At 40.2% G+C, this 24,279-nt stretch overlaps 1 protein-coding gene across 1 annotated transcript; it reads right to left on the bottom strand.

Moving 5' to 3' along the window:
- Positions 1–489: 489 nt before the first annotated feature.
- On the bottom strand, positions 490–18,251 carry LOC106878838 (protein furry). The gene is made up of 2 exons (XM_089340975.1): positions 17,601–18,251; positions 490–11,119 (listed from the first exon to the last, which is right to left on the bottom strand). Exon 2 carries the CDS (start codon positions 9,805–9,807, stop codon positions 916–918), a length of 8,892 nt encoding a protein of 2,963 aa, XP_089197101.1. The 5' UTR covers positions 9,808–11,119; positions 17,601–18,251; the 3' UTR covers positions 490–915.
- Between the last annotated feature and the right edge of the window lie 6,028 nt (positions 18,252–24,279).

Here is a 24,279-nt window from a genome sequence, read left to right as displayed (position 1 = left end):
ACCATCTTGAGGAATATACTTAAGGGATCTCATTAGACATGAACATGCCTCACAAACTCTACTTACTCAACTTGTCATTTGATATTGACTGCCATCACTCACTCTTACCTCGTGCTATCCATCGTTCTCTCACTCCTAGCCTTTCTCATGCTGATGCCACAGAAAATGTGCCCAGTCTACTCTGCTAAGTGTAGGGTTGCAAGAAGCTTTAGGCTTATTGAAGAGACAATAATCTTCCTAGTGTTAGTGCCACAAAAAGAAATGCACCCAGTACTCCTGTGTAAAGTGGACGGCACTAGGAAGTATATACCCAGCTGAAGAAACCAAACCAAAAATAAAACCCATGGATGAGAGGTAGTCCCTTGACCCATCCAGGAGAGCAGACATGATTGTCCAAGCCATACCAATATGGAAAATGAATGTAAATCAATGAATATGATAATGATGATGATGAAAAAGTATAAACACATAAAACTGTTGAAAACATGGTGATGATAAATCATTTTGGTAAAATTTTTATCTTCAATAAATGCATTAAGCAGCAGTTGTTCAGAGTCAAAAGGTAAAAAGATTATTCAGTTCAGTTTGGTCTCAAAGGTTCAGGTTTCAATCCCAAACCACATCTCATTGAGATTCACAACAGTTTCACTTTTTTTTAAAATCTGTTATTTATTTAGATTTTTTAATTATTTTACATTATTTAAAATTCTTTTCACATGTTAAAATCTTTTATTGAATTTAAAATTAAAAACAATGTTTTGTTAATATATTTTTAAATAAAAAATGAATTTTTTTTATGACTGTTTCATTTGGTTTACCTGTAAAAATGGATTCAAGTTTGTTTCTGTTTTTTTTTTTTTTTGTGGGATGTGTGTTTGTGTATGTTTTTTGAAGAAATGTTTAAAATAATGTTTTCTAGAATGTACTAGAATCTGATGGTTTAATACTAATTTCATTTCTGTGAATGTGACATACTAAATGAGGCCATCTGGAAGACAAAAGACTGTTTACTTCCATCAGTAAGCTATACACTTGGCCAAAGTCTGGTTCCGGATGTATAAGCACAAATATGCCTGTTGTCTGAGCAACACAGCTGCAATAAATGTTTAGTAAAGCTATGATGTCGTCATCTTCGGTTGTTCCAAAGACATCTGATGGCCACTGGTACCGGAACATCCGCAAGAGTTGCAGAGTACTAAGATGTTGCTTTCCTTGCAGGTACTCCAGCAGATATGCAATGGCCTCCTGCTTTGGTGTGATTTGCGTATCAAAGTACAATGGCGACGTGTGGCCTGTCTGAAGCTCTGACAAGCTGGCAGCAAGCTCCTGCTTTATGGTTGCCAGCTGGCTGGACATGTCTAAAGCTTGGCCAGTCAAGGTCAAATTCTGGAAGATATCAACAACCTTAATGAAACTTTCAAAGAGTAACACCAGCTGGAAAAGCAGTTTGTAGAGCTGTCGACACATCTCCCCCTTCTGGTCATCAATACTGGAATTCCTCGCTTCGGCCGAGGCAGCACCTTCATTTAGAGGCTCAAGAAATGCCATTGACTTCATTGTTTCGAGACATTGTTCGGCTTGAGTAAGTCGCATGCTTAACATTTCTAAACATTCCTGAATTTCTAGGACGCAGAACTTATGTCGGTCAATAATACTGTTCTCCAACAGAGACTCTGGTTGGACAAACACATACGGACATTCCATCTGGGAAAACAGTGTGTCAAGGATATGCATGAATTTGCTGGTGAGTTCTTGCAAGTTGTCATGTTCGCCTATGTACGAGCACGCTTCCTGCGTCAGGTTAGCTATGCATTTCTTATGCTCGTTATAAAGACGTGGGAAAATAAGGCAAGTGGCACTGGTCAACGATACGGAGGAATCTGTGAGAACTTGGTGCAGATGAGTTTGCCATGCTTCATCAGGAGGTATAGTGAAATAGATGGCACCAAGGCTTGCGAGACTTAGTGCACGGGATGTGCTGGAACTGAGCACCATAAGATCTATTTCACTGGGAGAACTGTTGGACGAGGTGGCCACTAGAACAGGGCTAGATGTATCTCGTTCAATCAATGTATCGTTTTGTAGCATGGCTGATGAATTACTGGAGGGAAGGTCACGAGGCATTCCATCATCATCGGCTCCAGGGGTTTGCGATTCTTCGTCAGACGTTGACACTTCAAGTAAACAGTTAATATCGCTTGACATTATGCCCTTCAGGTCTTCTATACTGTCCTGTAGTTTCAATTCAGGGGAGCTTCCAAATGTGGTCTTTGAGGAAATCTCGGAGCTGTGAAGATTAAATGACTGGCACCGATCACCCAATGAGAAATAGTCGTCGTTTTGTTCATCTTTCTCCAGTTCGTTGTCAAGAAAATCAAACCTTTTGAAGGTCATCATAAGGTCACTACTGTTAGTATCGCTCAACAGAGCATCATTTGATGGTGTTTCTGGAATAGATGTCTCTTCACCACTGGATGTTACACTGTGTTGTTGGTCACTGGACTGGCTGAATATCACCGAAGGGCTCTTGGGCAGCCCAATGCGCTGTCCGAAATAGTTCAGCAGGCTGATCAATCGTTCCCGTGTCCGTGTCTGTGACATCATTGGCTTCTTCCAGGATGACTCATAATCTTGGTTACCAGAATGTTTCCGACTAACGGACAGAAGGCTGACATTCTTGTTGTCTTCTTTCGGGTACAGATCGATACCCAGATACTTGTGACCAATCAATGCCCGATTGGACAAGTCCACTGTGAAGTCTAGCGTCAGTCCTGGTAACTCCTTCTTACGGAAGATTCCGGTATCTGCCACAAAGGACGAACGGTTTCCAGGTGGACCTCCTGCATCACCACCACTTGGGAACGCAGCAGCAAGAGTAGACGATCGAGTGACTGCGAGTTTGAGAATCTTTAAAGCTTCTTTCCAGTGGATTCCTTTGGTATGGCGTGATACGGGGCAGAACAGTTGCTGGTTCAAAACCTTTTTACATGTTGTGTTGAAATCAACGTAATGAACAATGCAGTGAAGAATCTGGAGAATGTCTGGTTGATAATTAATTGGTCCTCGTTCCAAAACTTCAACAAGGAATGTAATCATGCTAAGACTGGTGCACGCATACACGTCCAGCAAGTATTTCACTACACATTTGGTCCACTGCGAACTGTCCTTGTTGAATGTCCCTCGGCTATAAAGAGACATTACAGTTGCAAGATTGTGAAGTTTCTCAGACTGCTGACCACACATCTGACTAATTCGATCAGCAGCCTCACGACATTCTGAGCTTGGGTTCTCGTAGTGGTGTATTAAATAAGGCAGTAAGGCGATGACGTTAATGGGGAAACCAAGGGCTCCGCTGGGGTCCATCACTGGAGCATTGATGCAAAGAGTCAATTGAGATAAAAGGAGCCATGTTGGCTCTGCTAATGCATGTGAAGTGCAACCTTTTAACAGAAGAATCTGCACGCCGGGGAAATTATTCCATTTTATCTGTTGTAAGATCTTATCAAGCTTCTCCCGGCATTCAGGTCTTTCAGGCTGCAAGTGTTTCAGAATCTTATCCAGAAGTTTGATAGCAAGGTGGAATTCGTAGTCGTAGTCTGATTCCAACATGGAAACAGCCATCCAGAACATCTGAGTAACAATTGTTAGTTTATCTTCAGTGCTGGCTTCGTCAAAGTTCTTCAGAGACTGAGCACTGTGAGATTTGGCTAAACATGACCGGTGCACTTCTGATGGCGAACGCACACGTGGCATGCCAGCTGCAACACAAGCAGTCAGGCGTGACAGGACGGATACAGTGTAGCTAGTGCTACGTGTGTGTGCAGGGCCAGAGTTTGCATTAACTACAGAACCACGAGCAACTTCAGTGGAGCTTTCTTTTGCGAGGTTTGGTGTCGATAAAAATAGTTCCCGCATCATATCAGTTGGCCTCAACTCCAGGTCGAGGTTGTCTACAGAAGCAATCAGGGTCAACATAATTTCCGTTACATACCCTTGCATGTCTTCGCCTTGTTCGGCTGCCGTTTCCACAAGTCTCGACAGAATATCAGACAGCATCTGTGTAGATGGACGCACTTGAAGAGCCCGTAGGACCTGGAAGGAACGACCGGCATAATGTCTGGAAGAGCAGGACAATGCCATTTGCAGGGCTATCTGTGACCATCGTTGTTCAACAAGGGCCAAGGGTACCAATTCTTCAAACACCCTCACTACTAACTTTAAGAAATAGTCCAATGACGAAGAACTGATAGTTGTAAGAGTCTTCGGTGTGATATCTTCGTAATTCCAAAGTGGTTTCCCAGTTTTACTGGCCAAAAAGCACAACAGACTGTCCACAGTTGCTTCCACTGAGTCATGTTGTGAAGAGTCTTTGGTGAGGTCAGCAGTGGTCCGTGTAGTGCTAGTTAACTGATTACACAATAAATTATCTTCTTCAACAGCTGGGCTGTCTGCAGTAAAAGTCTTGCGGTTATCACTCAGCAACTTCAGTCGTGGCATTCGTGAGATCAAAAGGCGTGCAATGTACTGGTGCTCAGGAACCGAAGCTTGGAAGAGCAACAAGTTGAGAAATATTTTCTTACAGTGTTCATAGACAATCGCTCGAGAATGGTCAAGTCCCAGAAAGACAATGTGCAGTAGCAAAGGTAGATGAGGTGTCCAGTCTATATCGAGGCCATCAAGCACAAGATCAGACAGAAACATTATACCAAGATAGCTGCGATGTAATCCAGCGGTAGGAACAAATGTATCCGGTAGAAGTTCAGACATGGGAGCAAAATATCCGCCGTAAGCTGGCATAGGAAGCGGGTAAGGTACTGGAGTATTGGTGGGGCTTGCACAGTTCTCTTCCATCAAGTCGTGACTGCTGCTGACTGAAGAAGAGCTGGACATGCTAGAAATACTACAGAGAAACGTAGTGGAATCGGTACAGGGGGTGCCTTCAGTTGTGATCTCTTCACATGTGCTGTGCCGCTTTGTGTGCAGCACCCCCTTTTCTAGGGAATTCTCTGGAGCCTGTGTACGGCCAAGCTTTTCATCGTCTGTGGTGTTGGCGTTTGTAGCTGACTTCTTCAAAGATGACAACCGATAGAATGGTGGAGTCTGAGTGCGTTCGATGGTCTGATTTAAAGTTTCCACTGTTTGTAATTCGTTCATTAATTCATCGACAAGCTTCTCTGGTTTGGCTCGGCCGAGATAACTGATAACACGTTTAGCGTAGGGCAGTAACACTGTTGGCGACATATTGGTGACAATAACTAAATATCGTACGACTACCCTTAAATTGTTGGCCCAGTATTTTACCAAAGCAGCCCATAGGTGTTCAATCTCAGTCGGGTGACTATCCCCAAATTTCACAGTAATATACAGCAGATTATTTAGCACCATTTCTGTGGCCTGAGCAGACCCCCAACCCTCGCCTTCCAGGTATGACTTGGTTACTTTATCGGTCTGGCTGTCTTGTACACTGGTTAAGAAACTTGACATAGCAGTAGAAGATGGCAGAGAAGGGTCAACGAGTTCGATGTTGTGTAACCACGGCAACAGACATTTGAGTAGAACCTCTCGCAATGCTGGGCGTGCAGTCTGAAACCGATGAGTGATTTCGGAAAACATTGGCATTGTCATGTCTGGATGTAATTTGACCAACTGGTCAGACAAGACTACTTGAGACTGACCATAGTTCACGGTCAACAAAATATCATTGAGAGTATTTGGTTGTTGAGATGCGTCTAAAGTAGATTCTTCAAAGACAGGTTTGTCTTGGAAGAAGTAACTGTCGAGAAGTCTCAGTAACTGAAGCGCTGTGTCATGAGTTTCGACACGAGTGCTGCCAACGTTCAACACGACAAGATTCAACATGGCAATCAGATCACAAGAATATTCCTTAGTTTGAAACACAGCAGCTAAAGCATTTAAGCAATGGTCAGCGACTTCCATGTTAGCAGTATAGCAATGGTCAATGACCCAGTCCAGTAAATATTGTACATCTGGGTTGAAGTCCAACAGTAGAATCACAGTCTCTTTGGCCAAGCTCAGAATTTGTTCCTGCATCTCAGTCTCGTGACAATTCCACAGAGCGTCGAGCCAAGTATAAACATAGCCATCTTCATTCAGGCCATTTGGGTCGAAAACTGGACCGCAGGTCAATACTGAAGACATGGCTCTGACAGTGGCCAGCTCCAACTCTGGACTGACCTCCTCCTTAGACAGCTTCCTCTCGAGATGCACGAATGATGAACTGAAGTGGCCACTCCAGATGGCAAGAAGATGGAATAAACTGTGACGTGTTTCTTTCGACAGTAGAGTGTTCCTCTGCTTCAACGGAGTGTTTTGGATCAACAAACGAATGAAACTACTAAAATGTAATCTCACTTCTTGAATATTTGGCAAATCTCTTTCATTCTCACCTTCTAAATAAACACGAGCACCATCGATGTAGTCGAGGAACATGGAATTCAAGCAGTTCTTATCAGCATCAATGACTCCAGAATTGTGAAGTCCAAACGTCCCGTTTTCAGCCATTAGTTTGAACAATCGAGTCAGCTGAACCCTCAGGTTGTTGCGTTTGCGCCTTTGTTTGATGTTATCGACTTTCTTATCATTGGCTTCCTTTAAGTAAGGGAGTAGTTCTTCTTGGAGTTCTTTAAAAACGGTGGGATTGGTGTAACCCAAACCGTTAACAACGGAATCCCTCATGTCAGCACTTTCACACTTTATCAACGGCACAAGCAAACGGAAGAGGTTACTGCTCTGAGCTGTTTGTTTATTCTCTGTTTTATCGGAAGACAATGGTGGAAAATTTTCTGGGGAAAATCCAAGTTCCGGAGAAGCACACCGATGATACGGTAAAACTGTACCTTGTTGAGCTAAACAACAAGCAAGGATCACATAGTTTTGCCAAAGACGTAAGTAGAGATCATAGTCATTTGTGACTTTCTTGCTTCCAGAACGCAGTATTGACGACCGATATTCGTTGGTTTGGGAACTGGCATCAACCAAAGGAAACAACATTTGCAGTCGAGTATAGACGATCATCCATGCACAGTTGACAGCATGACTACACTTCTTCAACGATTCCTCAGATGCAATAAGTCCAACAAGACGATGTATCCAGGGGTCCGGTTGGTTAAACGAGGAGTTGACCATCAGCTGGTGCATGTCCTGGCTGTCCTGACTGGCACCAGACAGCCAGGTACTGGCTGCTCGATCGATTATCCAATTCAGATCAATGTTGGAACAGGCAATCAGAGATGCTTTCTCATCTGGTGGAAGAATCGCAAGCATTTTAGTCATGACTGGCAGACACATACATTCCATCTGGTCAATTAAACAGGTTTTACTGCAGTATGACTTGTTTATTTGCTGCAACTGTGGCTGATGGAGGTGATGGTGATGATGTTGGAGGAGGTTTTGGTGATGATGTTGGAGGAGGTTTTGGTGATGGCGAGTTATGTTGTGGTGGTTATAATGTTGATGATGATTAGATTGCTGTGAAGTATTGCAGTTGCTGCAGGTCGTCGATGAACCGTGTTGGCAACTAGTAAAGATGTTGCGCACCTCCTTGAGTAGAAGCAGAGCCAATTTGCGGATGACAAGTTGAATGCTACATAGCATGACAAGAGCCAACCCTTCGACATCGTGAAGTACAACAAGTTCAGCTGTTGCATCACGGCCAATAGCACCGTTACTACCGTCCAGTTTACTAGCTCCTTGACCCGGTACCGAGGTCAAGCTCTGCTGCTGTCCAGGGTTGCTCTTCCACTGGACTAGCAACTGCACTAACATACGAAGAACACCGTCCAGTGGCTGAGATGCTGTGTCGCTGACATCACGCTGAATAAACTGCACAAAACCTCGAATGACTTGTTCTTTGAAAGTCTGGGATTCGTGCATCAGGTTTTGCAAAGCTTGAAATGCTAAACCCCTCAATTCATCATCAATGTGTACTGTCAGACGAGTAAGCAGTTCGACAAGTTCTTGGCTTGACATGTTTTCGGGTATCAAGCGGGGAATTGCAGCGATGCATGTCCGGAATAAGTCAATTTTAGGTTTACGGTCACTGGTAATGAGTTCGTCGACTTCTTTGCCCGTGTTTTCAGAATTTGTCTGTAATAATGGACGACCTACTTGCACATCCAAAGCACGAAGGATTGAATCAAAGGTTTTCAGGATGTGAGGATAGTAGCATGATAGACCAATGTCCTTGGCTGTCTCCTCACTCAGCATTTTGTTCAAAAATGTTCTCTTGATACGGACTGTACTGCCAGAAGGTAATGTTGCTGCAGACTGAGGCATCGGAGGATCACCGTCCTTCTGCTGTAGACTGTCGGCAATAACTAGGAAGGCTCTCAAACCGATGCTCATTCTTTCTGGTGTCAAGAATTTGATTGGTCTTCCAACACAAAGTAAGTCAAAAATTATTTCTTTCATGGCAAAATCCAGTCTTTCTTTAGCAATAAACTGAATGATCTTGACAAAAATATTGAGCGGTGTGTCACGTGGTGTTACCATCTTCGAGCCTTTCGGAAAGAGACTGTTCACAATGCTTTGAAGTCGACTCCTGGTGGCTGTATTACTTTCACATTTAATCCGCACCATGTAGACCCAGAGCAAGCGGTAGAGAGATTCGAGAGCAACCCGTGACATTTTTGCTTCTTTGTTCTTTAACTGAGACAAACACATTGTGAGAAAGTATGGCCAGTTACTAAGGAAGAATTGTTTGTGGCTAACACACAACAGACAGGTGACCAGAGGAAATAAATGAAGAGTGTGTTTCTTTTTCGTGGTCATATCAATGGTGGTTGAGTAGAGCATCTCGACGAAATTCTTCAAAACTGGGACGTTTACCTCATTTTTAGCTTGGGCAGCAACGGGCAGTAAGATCTCCACAAGCAACATGGCTAAGGCATGTTTGATATCCCGGTCTTTCACTTCGAGAAAATACTGACCCAACTCGTGCAGGAACTGGACACACATTTCAAAATCTTCAATTGGATGCATTTTGACACGGAAAAACTTCAGGCCCATCAGGAGGCTAATAACACTTTGTGCCGTGAACGGCGTCTGATCACGGAGTTTCAGTTCTTTGAGTTCATTGAGAAAAGTCTTGTGAATCGGTGGGAACCGAGACTGAGCCAGAACACCGATCACCTCTGCATACAGACTAGAAATCAGTTTGATATTGCCAGCATTTGGGTTTGCCTGTAAACCATCTTTGTACTTGAAGTGCCGGAACCCCTGGTTGATAATGCATGTGACAAGTTCATCATGACCCGGGTGGTATGAGAGTTTCGGTAAAATCTCAATCAGCACCAAACAATAAACATAATCGACAGCCAGTTCACGGCGCTCGCACAAGAAGTTTTTCTCTCCTTTATTTCGTATACGGTAACGATCAAGGAGATGACTGTTGTCAACAAGGGACTGTTTTTCATACCATTTAAGAAAGGAATGCAGGAGAGATGGCAGGCCTTGTTCAGCCACACAGCCGAGGGAGGCAAGCAGCTGGTCGAACTGGGGGTCCTCATTTCTTTGTAGAGATTTAGAAAAATGGTTTTTAAGTGGTTCGGCAAGGACTTGTTCAATTTTGTGTTCAGTAATCGAACAGAACTCCATGAAGAGTGTGAGAAGGACATATTCTCCAGGTTTGACATTCTGGTCCAAGCCGTGGTAGCAGCTCAACGAATGGTCACGACTCCAAGGAAACGTAATGATCTGCTCAACACTTTTCTGTGACAGTGGAACTTGTTGTAAGTTCTCCAAACTTGCATGGTTTCCGGTCACCTTCTTATCTTCAGCCATCTGCATATCTCCTACTTAGTTACACGGACAAACACACTTTTTCCAAACACAAGAGCCTCACTAAAATCCTAAAATCTGACACAATGCTACAACTAAGACCAGCAGCCTTGTTAGTGTTGAGCATCTAAAGTATGTCGTTATATTTTAAGTATTAATTATCATGATGATGCTTCTTTTTTTTTTTGTAAAAATAGTCTTGCAGTTAATTAAATGACTTCCAATTCAATCTCCACAATTCTAAATACACACAAGCAAATTACTATATTAGAATATTCTGAGCTATTTTGAATTATCCATACTTAACCCGTCTAAGACTAATTACACCTAAAAAGTGGAGTACTACATAAGTAAAGTGTAGCTAATATATCTTAGGGAAAATTTGATTTTACAAATTGCAAAGGGAACATAAAAAACATTTCTCTCCCTTCCTTTTCAGGAAGACAATGATATTACAATGATGACAATGATATTACATTGGACAAAAGGGTCCTGGATTTTCAAGAGGATATCAACATGACAAATTATAATATGGATTTTCTTAAGGATATTAAATCACTTAATATTTACTAATAATAGTATTTAATAATAATACTTCGTTTTTGAAGGGGGGTTTTGTTTTTTAAGTAAATGCAGAATTTTGTTTTCAAATATTATATAGTGACTTTATGCACTTGAAGTAAAAACTATGGAGAATTTATTTATAAAACCAAAATAATTGACTAGAGCGTTACTCTTTGGTTTAAAACAAAGTGAGGGAGTATGTGACTAGAATGCATAGGTTTGGTACAATTAAAGTGTATACACAACATTGCCTTAATGAAGTAATTAAGAAGTTCTTATCACAGAGATTCAATTAATTATTGTATGCAGACAATCTCAAGAGATTTTTTAAGAAAGACAGAGGGAATCAGATCTTTGTGTATGTGTGAGTATTTATACATACATACATATACATATATATATATATATACAAATATATATATATATATATACCTTCCCAACTATGTAAGAGAAATATCAAGATTTGGTGAAGAAATTGAAGTAAAACTTAAATAAATAAATAAATAAATAGATTCTACATTTACTCCGACCATTACTTTAGAAATTATAAACTCTCAAGGTTGGTCTGAAGAAATGAGAAGGAATGAATCTTTTCTTTGTGCTATTTTTTTTTGGTTTTGATTTTTTTTAAGAAGCAAACACAGATGTAGGAGGATCAAGTAAACTACTAAAGAGAGGTTGTGAGGACTTGTGTTCAAGCGCGGTTGCAGTGATACGCAGTGAAGATATGCAGCACATTGAAGGTGAAGTGATCTGGCTGTGAAAGAGAAAAAAAAAAAAAAGGAAAATATTATATATGTATATATAATTATACATACTAACACACACACACACACACACACACAGGTTATTATTTTAAACATTTTAAACAACATAGACAAATTATATTCAATACCATACAGCATAAATTCTTGATTTATCAAAATTATTTCTGCCTCTAGAAAATGTCATAATTCCAAAATGGCAATTGAGATCCATGTCATACGAGAAAATGAGATAATCCCAAGAATCATATATTCTCCAAAGCTGACATGCCATTACAGAAAAAGACAAGCTTATTGTTTGGAGAAAAGAGGACAATCATGGACATGTGTTTCTGCCTCGATAGGCATCATCAGCATGACAAGTGTCCAACCTTATCTTGAAGAGGTATACAAAAATAGAACACATTGATGGCCTAGGTAATTTGCATAGGTCAGCCCACTGTCATTTCCCCATGACTGCTATGAATAAATTATGTATGTATGCATGCATGTACACACAGACACGTGGAGGCGCAATGGCCCAGTGGTTAGGGCAGCGGACTCGCGGTCATAGGATCGCGGTTTTGATTCCCGGACCGGGCGTTGTGAATGTTTATTGAGCGAAAATACCTAAGGCTACACGAGGCTCCAGCAGGGGATGGTGGCGAACCCTGCTGTACTCTTCCACCACAACTTTCTCTCACTCTTACTTCCTGTTTCTGTTGTGCCTGTAATTCAAAGGGTCAGCCTTGTCACACTGTGTCACGCTGAATATCCCCCGAGAACTACGTTAAGGGTACATGTGTCTGTGGAGTGCTCAGCCACTTGCACGTTAATTTCACGAGCAGGCTGTTCCGTTGATCGGATCAACTGGAACCCTCGACGTCGTAAGCGACGGAGTGCCAACAACACACACAGCACACAGATATTTCTCAACAGATTTTCAACAATAAAAAAGTCTTTCTTTTAAAAGAATTTTATTTCAAAACGGAAAGAAAATGATGAATGTCCATTCTTTAAATGCTTCTCAAGAAAACTTATAAATAAATATTCATTTTCCTCTATTAAATATTAATACGTTATTTCCTTCATGATAAGAAATGTCATCTAGCCATATCTAATTATCTTCTTTATCACAAGTTTCACCTTGATCTCTCACCCAACACACAAATAACCTACATGACTCACAGCCACCTTTCAATCGAGGGGTATGTTAAAAGGTTCCTGGCTTTAAGGATACTGCAAAAGGCCTGGTTGGAGGCCCAACCTTCCAAATTGTTTTTTACAGGTCTTACAAAAACTGAAGGACTACTACAATAAGTGTGTGAATCTGAGAGGGGAATGTGTTCAATAAAATCATAATTAACTGCTGTATTTTCACCATGCTGATCAGATCATGGGAAAATCTGATATTGTTTGAGGCAGATCCAGCTGGTTGCCTGGAATGTTTCCTAACTCAGTATAAGTGTTAGCTTCATCACTTTGAGCCAGTGACAAAGAGACAGTCCATACAATGGAAACACCCCAGATCTTTTTTAAAACGGGGGCCACATTTTTCATTAACGAAACACTTTGAAACTTGGAACACTGGTAGAATGTGTCATATAAAACATCTTTTTCTCTTAGTCTTCTTAAAAAAAAAAGAAATCCATAAATTATTCCATGTTAAAGTTGTCGTATTTCTGTAATTTCAACCAATCACTGACGTTCATTCAGCCGATATACATTAAGTGCCGACTACATAAACAAACGATTCTGAAACAATTAACCCTAACCCTAACCCTAGGGTTAGGGTTAGGGTTAGGGTTAGGATTAAAGCAAATTTAAAATGAAAAAAGCAAATAAAACGAAGGTATGGAGATTAAATACGCTTTACATCGCTTAATCAGCCAAAGGAGTAAATGTAAACAACTGAATACTTGTCAGTGATTGGTTGAAATTATCGAAATAAGACAATTTTTTACATGAAATAAATTCGAATACAAAAATATTTTTCTGTTCTATAACACAAAATAGATAAGTATACGAAGCTTGAAAGTCTTTCCGTACCAAAAACACTACGTAAAACATTAATGAAAAATGTGGCCCCCGTTTTAAAATAGATCCAACACCCCTGCTAACCTGCTCCAAAGAAGGCCAACATCGTTTCATCTGCAGGGAAGATGATGGCCTCAATTTTGGGGGATGCAAAAGGCTTTGTGTTTATTGACCATCTTCAAAAGGGTTACACCATCAGTGGAGAGTATTTTGCTGATTTGCTGAGGCAGTTATGAAATGCTATCTAAGCCAAATGCCCAGGAAAACTGATGAAAGGTGTTTTGTTTCATCTGAACAATGCTCCAGCACACAAATCCCTGGTTTCAATGGATGCTGTGTGTGACCGTGGATTTGAACAGGCTATTCACCTCCGTTGCTGGCATGGTTTCATCCACAAGGATGTCATCGATGTACGAATTGGTGGCCCTTTTTACTCTGTCCACCTTTCCCGGGATGGCCTTGAGAATTGTTGCCATAATTTTTGGCGCCGAATTTAGCCCAAACCCCAGCCTGGTCAAACAGTATGTCTGGCCCTTATACCTGACAAGCTGATGCTTCCACAGTCTCCCAGCCACATGCACCTGCAGGTATGCCGACTTCAAATCGACGATCGTGGAGGCCCCTGTCATCTGCCTCCATTCTCGCAAGGTGTCCCTGCAGACATCTGTGGCCTCGCCGCCCGTATGACATGATTTGGTCCCATCTGACTATCATCTGTTTCCCAACATAAAAAAAAAATACTTGGCTGGGAGGCACGGGTGTCACGACGTTAATATCATACCTGCTGCCGATGACGTTTTTGACTAACAGGATGAAAACCTCTACACTAATGGGATTCAAGCCAATACTGATGGAAGAAGTATGTGCACTGCAAGAGAGACTATGTTGTAAAATAAATCACAAAGGGCGCATTTGAAAATGTAGTCTTGGCTACGTTATGACTGAAGAAGAAGAAGAAGAAGAAGAGAGGAGGTCACAGCTGGAGAGTGTTTTGATTATTGATCTGCTTGATCAGTACAGTCCTGAAGTGGAACAACAAACTATTTCGAAGACCCAAGCCCATTGTTATCACCTGGACTTCTAATCAGATGTCCAAAATTGCTAATCTACTAATATATAATTCTCGTTTCTTTATTGCCCACAAGGGGCTAAACATAGAGGGGACAAACAAGGACAGAGAAAGGGGTTAAGTCGATTACATCAACCCCAGTGCGTAACTGGTACTTAATTTATTGAGCCCGAAAGGATGAAAGGCAAAGTCGACCATGGCGAGATTTGAACTCAGAATGTAACGGCAGACGAAATACCGCTAAGCATTTTGCCCGGCGTGCTAACGTTTCTGCCAGCTCGCTGCCCTACTAATATATAATTCTCTTGTGGTTTTGTCCATCACAACCGATGACTAACGAAGGAAGGGGGTGATGACAAACTGAACGGCATCTGTGTCTGTATATCTATAGCGAATTTGCTATACACATTGGTCATTATGATTATGTGAATGTTTGTGTATATGTGTGTTTGTGTGAAATATATTCATATATCGATTGATGGAAGTGGGATGGTGATAATTCAATGGTGAAAAAAAATCAAAGCACATTTACAACTACAAGAAAAGGAAGGAAAGAGGTTGTGACAAAGTATAGAAAACTGTGTTTGCTACAGACTGTGCTATCCATACATATAAATGTATACACACACACTTATACACATACTCACACAGAGTTGAAGCGCTGTTTGATTTTTTCTTTTTCGTTATTTTGTACCCTTTTTATATATAAAATACGACAAATAGCCATCATTTTTGACGGCATGGGGTCAACTAGTTAAATATAATTACTTGCAATTTACCACCATTTCCTTATTATATTAGCTTACATATCAGTCGATGACAAAATAGTTTTAATTGTGTAATTTAACTTAACAGGTGCAGACAGGTGTATATATATATATATATATATATATATATATATATACATACACACGCAATATATAGTTTCTGTCTACCAAATCTACTATAGCCTGAGGCTAAAGCAGAAGACACTCAAGGTGCCATGCAGTGGAGCTGAACCTAGAACCATGTGGTTGGGAAGCAAGCTTCTTACCATACAACCATGCCTATATCATCATCATCATCGTTTAACGTCTGCTTTCCATGCTGGCATGGGTCGGACAGTTTGACTGAGAGTTGGCAAGCCAGGAGGCTGCACCAGGCTCTAATTTGATTTGGCAAAGTTTCTACAACTGGATGCCCTTCCTAACACCAACCATTCTGAGAGTGTAGAGGGTGATTTTACGTGTGACTGGCATAGGAGCCCATCAAGCAGCACAGGTGCTAGACAGGCGGGACATATAATATTTTGGACTAATGACTATACATCAATTAGTGTGCTGATGTGCCGAATAAAGCACTAGTACAGTTTGTGCTACCTGGTGTCATCTGTAGTTGCGGTATATTTCCTTTGGATCTACTTCAGGAATTCCGCAGCATCAGTTGAGATAATATTATTATTATTTATATATATATATATATATCTATATATATATATATATATATATATATATATATATATATATATATATATATATGTATTTGGCAGGAATGGCAACAAAAGAAAGAAAGAGACCTCGATATTATGCAAATAGAGGAATGTATCTGTAAAGATATGTGACACTTATTCAGTAGCCATGATAAAACTCCGAGTTTCCGATGCCAGGGCGGGGGGGGGGGTCCCCTCCAACATCTCCTCATTTTTCAAAAGAATCTCCGGTGGCTGGATAACTGAAGAGTTTTATCATGGCTACTGAATAAGTGTCACATATCTTTACAGATATATATATATATATATATATATATATATATATATATATATATTGGTATTATTTATTCAGCATTACATGCGTTTCATTTGCAAAAACTTTCCAATTTCCTGCTTTGTTTTAAAATAACTCTACACATATTCACATAATTCTCAATTTTGATATGTATTTTGAGATACATATTGGATTGTAATAATCGAATAAGCAGATGTGCTTCAAGAGGAGACAGCTGCAATTTATGAGAGAGAGAGAGAGAGAGAGAGAGAGAGAGAGAGAGAGAGAGAGAGAGAGAGAGAGAGAGAGAGAGAGAGAGAGAGAGAGAAAGAGAGAGATAGAGAGAGGGAGAGAGAAATATATATATATACTTATTTATTTATATATATTTTTATATATATATTTATTTATTTATAAATACTTATGTATATATATTATTTATACTCATATATATAAGTATATATATTTATATATATATATAGCCACATACACATCACCACCATACATACACAGACACAAACCACTTACAGCACCCTATACACACACACAATTTATATGAGAAAAGATAATATTTCGAACGTAACATAAGCAAATATGATGTTTAGCCCCAGGTCTGCCCTGATCCTGATCCACCAGATATCTGATCAAATATATTCTAGCTGTGGCTATCCCATATTCTATTTAGACTCTTTGCATCAAATGTGTTGTAATAAGAATTAGCATTAGTGTTTATAGTTACATTTGGAAAGTGGGGGGTGAGATTGTAGCTTTAGGTCAGTCTTCATGCAGCAGACCTGCGATCAAAGGTGTTCTGTGATAGTCTTGTAATTTATTCAGACATCGCATACCTAGAACTACATTATCCAATATATACTGCAGTCGTTAATGGTGTCTAGGGTTGTTGTTTAGTTCCGAGTTGGCTGGATCCAGATATGACCTAAGATATTCCTAGTCGTAACCATCTTGTATTTTATTTAGACATGGGGTATCTATCCTTCTTTTTCTGATAGAAGAGTTGTGTAATTCGAGGGAGTTTTTTAGTCGTTATTTATAACATATTCAGTGACCGCTGAGAAGTTGACTCAGAGCCAAACATTCTTGTTGTTAGCGGATGTGTTAAAAGATGAGTGGTCTCGATCTCGCATTTTTGCAGCCCCACGAAAAAAAAAAAAAAAGGCAAATTCGGTCGCTGTGACATTTGAACTCGGAACAGAGAGAAAGGGGGATCTGTATGCAGAATGAAAAGATAAAGAAAAAGGAATAGAGTTTCAGGAGAGAAAGATAAAAAGTGAGAGAGGGAGAGAGAGAGAGAGAGAGTGAAGAAAGAGAGAGACGAAGAGAGAGAGAGAGAGAGAGAGAGTGAAGAAAGAGAGAGACGAAGAGAGAGAGAGAGAGAGTGAAGAAAGAGAGAGACGAAGAGAGAGAGAGAGAGAGAGAAATGGTAAAACAACAAGAGAGGGAGAAGCAACAAGAAGAGGAAGGGGGGGGAGACGGATGAAGAAGAAAAAAGAGAGAAATATTGAGAGTTAGAGATAAGAAAGAGAAAGTAAGAAGTAAAAGAGGGGGAGAAATAGCAAGCAAAGAGAGAGGGAGAGAAAAAGATATAAGGGAGGGGTAGAATTCTTTAAAAATGTAAACTACACTTACCTTTTCAAACATGTGGAGATTGAAGATTCAACAAGCAGAGACTGTTGATAACGGAGATGATAGTGATGGCGTGTAGTAAACACTGCATGTATATGTGTGGTGCTTGGTGGAGTTTAGTAGTTTGTAATGTCTCGACGATGAATAGTTTCAAAACCAAATTTCTAAGTAATGTCTATGTTCATTCCAGGTGGAGAGAGAGTGAAAGAGAGAGAGAGAGAAAGAGAGAGAGTGAAATGTACAAAGAAAGGCAGAGTAAGGTGAGAGAAAGAGACTCTTGGTCTTTCTAGAAGAGTGACAGCTTCTCTTCTCAGCTTCCAATCCACTCTCCACTCCTCAACTTCACTCTTAACAAGTGAGAAACAAGTGGCGAAACATTCATGGATTAACATTTAAAAAAAAAAAAAAAAAAAAAAGACAAGCAAAGGACTACGACGAGCGTCGTTCTCTGCTTCTAAGTCATGGCGAAACTGCTGTCGAGCGTGAAGAAGAACGATGCTAGGATGTCGACCGAAAGACTAAACTCAATGATCATCGGCCATTGGCGAGGTATTTGGCTGACAAATGCAGTCGATCTGGGCAGTTATATGTAATAGACAACATCGACTCGATTTGGCAGTCGCCATGTTCTGTTGACAGTTGAAGCAAGAGTTCTCTCCCCCTTTGCAAACGGTGGCGCTCCACTTCTTTAGTGATGGAATGACAGAAATTAGAGTAGGCAAGTGCGTCGCTAAATATGTGAAGGCAAAATCAAGATACCATTATCATAGAAAATAATTACTGTAAGGTTTGGGTGGGAAGGAGAGCATCGTTTTTAATGTAGTGAGGGAAAAGCGACTCATTTTAAGTTTGGTTTTGCTCATTTTTTCAATTTGGCGTTAAACAATGATTTGTTTGTTTGTTTGTTGGTTCGTTGGTTCTTGCAACGAGTTGAGAAAAGACCAGTGTTCGTGGCTTTCGCCGATCCTCCAAAAAACCAGGGATTGATGTTGTTAACGTTTTGCTTAAACTATTTCAAGTCAATGGCTGCAAGTAAAGACGTGAACAGGGAGAAAATTTCAGCTAATATTCTGAGGAGGAAAAACAGAGGGTAGTACTTAATGAGAAACCTAGGAGGGATAAGACACTGCATGGGTAATGAAAGAAAGACGAGGGAATAGGGGGTGTCAGTGACATGAGACTACCAACTCCGAGAAGTAGAGACTTGTGTAGAGTAGCTGAATAGAAAACAAAGAGAGATGATGGGTCGTTGGTTGTCCAAGGGTGATTCTGTACCAATTAGTTGTGTGGCCTTTCTCTGCATGCAGGCTAGAATATATGTGCAGCTGCACCTTCTCAGATATGGGAGCAGTATTCCATTGTAGACCTCAACGGAGCATTTTAAAATACCTATAGTTATCGGAGCCTGAAATATTTTCCGGCTCCAAATAGAAAGACCAGTCTTTGATACTCCTAGGTTAAGGAGATATATTCCCCATGAGAAATTTTCAGTGATACTGAGACCTATTGTTTGGGCTGTAGCTGCATGTTGATCATACTTAAGTGGTGTGAAATGTAGTAATGGTTCTTTGAGACAGGCAGTGGTTGTGATTTTTTTATATTCTTTTACTTGTTTCAGTCATTTTGACTGCGGCCATGCTGGAGCACCGCCTTTAGTCGAGCAAATCGACCCCAGGACTTATTCTTTGTAAGCCTAGTACTTATTCTATCTGACTCTCTTGCCGAACTGCTATGTGACGGGGACGTAAACACACCAGCATCGGTTGTCAAGCGATGTTGGGGGGACAAACAGACACACACATATATATATATATATATACATATATACGACAGACTTCTTTCAGTTTCTGTCTACCAAATCCACTCACAAGGCTTTGGTCGGCCCGAGGCCATAGTAAAAGACACTTGCCCAAGGTGCCACGCAGTGGGACTGAACCCGTAACCATGTGGTTGGTAAGCAAGCTACTTACCACACAGCCACTCCTGCATTGAATTTTTTTTTTTTTTTTTTTACTGTTGAAGGAGAAAATATTTGTTTGACTTCACTGGAAGATGTTTTCACGGTTTCTTTGATGGAGTCAGTGTAGGTGTGTTGTGAGATGTCTAGGTTGCGTGTGGATGACTTTTGGAGGAGAAAGGTTAGGGAAGAATGAAGTGACTGCAGCTAGACATGATGATGACGAGTAGACGACTGATGTATAGAAGGGAAAATGTTGGGTATAGAACCAAAGCCTGGAACACACCAGATTTACTAGAGAGAGTTCTATCAGCAAATGCCACATCAGGAAACTATTGATCCAAGATATGAGAGGCAAACAGCCCATAGTTGGGCAGCTTTCATTGGAGAAATCATGCTAAGGACTGTAAAAGGTTGATAGTTGCAATAGAGACATTAGTCTCTCTCTATCACCTTTCAACAAAAATATATATTAAGAAACAGTAGAACGCTCAAGTGTTAGAAAACGAAAGTAGCGCTTTAAGTACTGGTTTTACTACGCATGCGCACTGGAGGGGCTTCCGAGAAGGCAAGTCCCTTGCGCATGCGCAGATTGTACTTCCTTAATGGTGGCCATAATTTCACGCCACTACGGGACCATTTATGAGAGAAATAGATTCAAGATGATGGAGAATGCCAGCTGAAGGCTATTACCATTATCCTTGAGATATTGGAAGTGAGTCTAATAGGATGGCAGTTTAGAAAGGTTGTCCTTCTTGTGAATGGAACACACTGTTGTGTTTAGAATGATCAAAGTATACTCCTCTTGAAAGGGAGAGATTGAACTGTTTGATGAATATAGAAGCTAACTTTAGGGTGCATTGTTTGAGGTTAATGGAAGAGACATTGTCAGGGTTAATGGTTTTGTTCAGGGCTGGCCAACCTGAGGCCCACAGGCCGAATGTGGCCTGCAGACTTTTATCTTGCGGCCCACTTGATACTTTTTTGAAATGGGTTTATTTAAACAAACATTTAAAAATTTTTATCAAAAATTAAAGATTGTAACAAAAAGTAAAAAAAGAAAGATACTACTGTTTTTGCAATGATAATATTTCATGTTGAATCAATGATTGTTCATTCATTATTGTAATAACAGCATGAGGAAGCAAAATGCTCTCAATTCTGTCAATATACAAGTGGCCCTCAAAAAAATTTTCTGTGATTAAAGTGGCCTGTAATGTAATTCGAGTTGGCCGGACCTGGTCTTGTTGGTGTAAAGCAACAATATATGCATCCATATATTTGGTCATATATGGAATGGATACACGATAGTAAGTCAAGTGAAAAGAAAGGGAATAGATTTGGAGATTATTTACCAAATGTATGCAGTGTGCAGTAGCAAAAGTGTAGATTCCTTCTGCAGGAATACTGCTAACAAAGCCATCATGGTTGAGCAATGGAGAAAGAGGGATTCCACAAAATTGGTGGGGGATCCTTTTGGCAAAGGAACCAGAAGGATCACCTGCAATTTAGGAAATGGAAGAACTTGAAAGCTGTGCAATACATTGAAGCATCCTTTGTAGTTTGGATGGTGGCGCCACAAGAGTTGCAAAGCTGGATAAATGCCACCCAGCTTTGGGGTGAATGATTTTTTTTCCAGGTGTTGGCAGGCAGTGTTTTTTTGTTCTTTTTTTTTTTTGAGCAGCTGCAATTGGAGGCAAGAGGCATATATTAACAAAACGTGTCCATAGTTGTTCCTTGCTGGCAAAGATCAAACTGTCCTTTCCAAAAGTATTGACCTATTTGAGTTATCTCCCTTAGTGCATTTTATTTTTTAAGTGTGCACTTTATATTATCTCTTTTTATTTGTTTCAGTCATTAGACTACGTCCATGCTGGAACACTGCCTTGAATTTTTTTTTGGGGGGGGGGAATGAATCGACCCCAGTATTTGTTTTATTTTTTTAAGCCTGCTACATATTCTATCAGTCTCTTTATCAAACCACTAAGTTACAGGGATGTAAACACACCAACACCAGTTGTCAAGTGGTGGAGAGGGACAAACACATACACAAAGACACACACACACACACATTGATATATACAACAGGTTTCGTTCAGTTTCTGTCAACCAAATCCACTCACAAGGCTTTGGTCAGCCAGAGGCTATAGCAAAATACATTTATCGAAGGTGCCATGCAGTGGGACTGAACCTGGAACCATGTGGTTGGGAAGCAAGCTTCTTACCACACAGCCATGCCTACGCCTGTATTGACCAATGGTTATTTGTGATTCATTTTCTATTTGTAAAAATTCAACTGATCAGAATGTTTGGTTAGACCATGGGTTCACAGCCATTTTTTAATTAAGGACCCCTTTGATTACTATTTTATTCTGGTGGACCCGCATAGCCATTTGATGTTTAAAAACTAGTTTTATTGAAACTTCTTACAAAATTCTTATTTTGTTTTTCACACTAACCTGTATAGATTGAACTATGTAAAATGTCAGGGAAAGAAACCTAGATGTTTCTTTCAATACATACATCATCATCGTCACCATAATCATCGTTTAACGTCTGCTTTCCATGCTAGCATGGCTTGGACGATTTGACTGAGGACTGGCAAGCCTGCTCGTGAAATTAACATGCAAGTGGCTGAGCACTCCACAGACACGTGTACCCTTAACGTGGTTCTCGGGGACATTCAGCGTGACACAGTGTGACAAGGCTGACCCTGTGAATTACAGGTACAACAGAAACAGGAAGTAAGAGTGAGAGAAAGTTGTGGTGAAAGAGTACAGCAGGGTTCGCCACCATCCTCTGCCGGAGCCTCGTGGAGTTTTAGGTGTTTTCTCTCAATAAACACTCACAACGCCCAGTCTGGGAATCGAAACCGCGAACCTATGACCGCGAGTCAGCTGCCCTAACCATTGGGCCATTGCGCCTCCACAACGAATAACAAATTCACGCTCAAATCTGCCAGAATAGATTAATAATGAATGGATCGATGCGTTATTACTATTTTCTTTTCTTTCTATCACTTTGGATTTAACAAATCTGTATTGTATGTATACTTCTTAATTACCATGTTACGAATTAAGTCAAAAGGGATGTTTTGGCTCTGTTCTTAATTAGTTCAAAAGACAAGTGAAAGAACAGTGTTAATGTGCTATTTTTATTGTAATTGTTATTTGAACTTGAAATAATATTGTTTAAAAATAGTAAATTTCTTCTTCGTCAGTTGTTTTTTTTCTTACTTTATTGATAAAAGTGTAAACTCAAATTATTGAACAGAAATAAAGTAGGAAAAAGTTGATAGGAGGTAAATGGAATGAAAAAAAAGTTTGTGAGCCTCTAATCTAAAATAAGCACGCAATAATATATATATATATATATATATAATATATATATATATATATATATATATATATATATATATATATATATATATATATATATATATATGCCAGAAAGAGTCGTGATAAAATGTAAAATTAAAATAAATTACAATATCTTACAGAATAATAATCAAACAGTTAAGTATTAATGTCAGACGAAGATCAACTTCGCTATTCATCATAGAAGAAAAAAATACCAGTACCAATCAAACATAGGGTTCGGTTAAATCAACGATAAATAGGAGGAGTCTGTAAAGTAGTCTAAAGCTGTCTTTCAACTTCGTTTTAGAAATCTTTGACACAAGATTGGTGCCAATCTGTAGTGGCCTTTTCACATCTATTGGAGAACACGGTTGGTAGGGACCTGCTGCGTGGACAGCTAATGGTCTTCTATACAGTTTAGCCCAGGGCTAAACTCTGTTTGGGTGCAGATCCTTAATCTCAAAGGATTAAAAGGTACATATAGTTTGTGAATGAGCGCGCGCGTATGCTTTAAACATTAAATACATTAACCATATGCTGAAGTATCTGTATTTTTGAATCAAACCAATCGTAGTAGTTTACATTATCGTTACAAATTTAGACTGATTGTACATGTTTCTGGGAGGCTTTTTTTTTGTTTGTTTTTGTATTTCAGTGGTGAAACATCCAACTCTTCCACCTTTCCAAGTACTCTATCTCTTTCACCAATTCTGGATTCTCCATCATCTGCGCCAACTTCTCAGATTTCGCTTTCTCCCTTAGCTGTTTCTTCCGTTTTACGAGCCAGTCCAACTCTTCCAGTTCCTGCATCACCTCATCTTCCAGTTCCTTCAGCTCTGCTAATTCTAGATCTTCCAAGCTTTTCCTCTCTGTCATTCTCATCATCCCCAGCTCTTTTAATTCACTCTGATGTCTCGTCTCCACTTCTCTTCCTTCGACCTTTCCTTCTTCCTGTTCCTTCCCCTGCTCAGTTTTCTCATCGTATTCGCTATCCTCCACTTCCTCTTCCTCTTCTTCCTCTTCCTCTTCCTCTTCTTCTTCTTCCTCTTCCTCTTCTTCTTCTTCTTCTTCTACCTCCAGCTTCTCTTCTTCGGCATCTTTGACAGTAACCGTTCTTGGTTCTGCGTTTATGAAGAGACTACGAGGAACACGATGGCCAGATACTCTTTCTGTAGGGTTGGGATCAGGACCGACAGAATTTCTTCTAGTACAACTCCCAAACAACCTCTTGAAACAACGTCTGGTCCGAGAAAAGACGGATTGGCGTCCTGTCCGACTTACTGGAGGCAACGACATTTGAATTTTTTTTTTCAACCCTACAGAAGTATAAAACTGCCAGAAAAACAAACAACAAACAAAGAAATGA

This window comes from Octopus bimaculoides, chromosome 24 (assembly GCF_046866305.1).
Source record: "Octopus bimaculoides isolate indiv1 chromosome 24, ASM4686630v1, whole genome shotgun sequence".
Lineage (NCBI taxonomy): Eukaryota > Metazoa > Mollusca > Cephalopoda > Octopoda > Octopodidae > Octopus > Octopus bimaculoides.
Note: the sequence above shows the minus strand (reverse complement) of the source record. Positions and strands in the feature narration are given on the sequence as shown.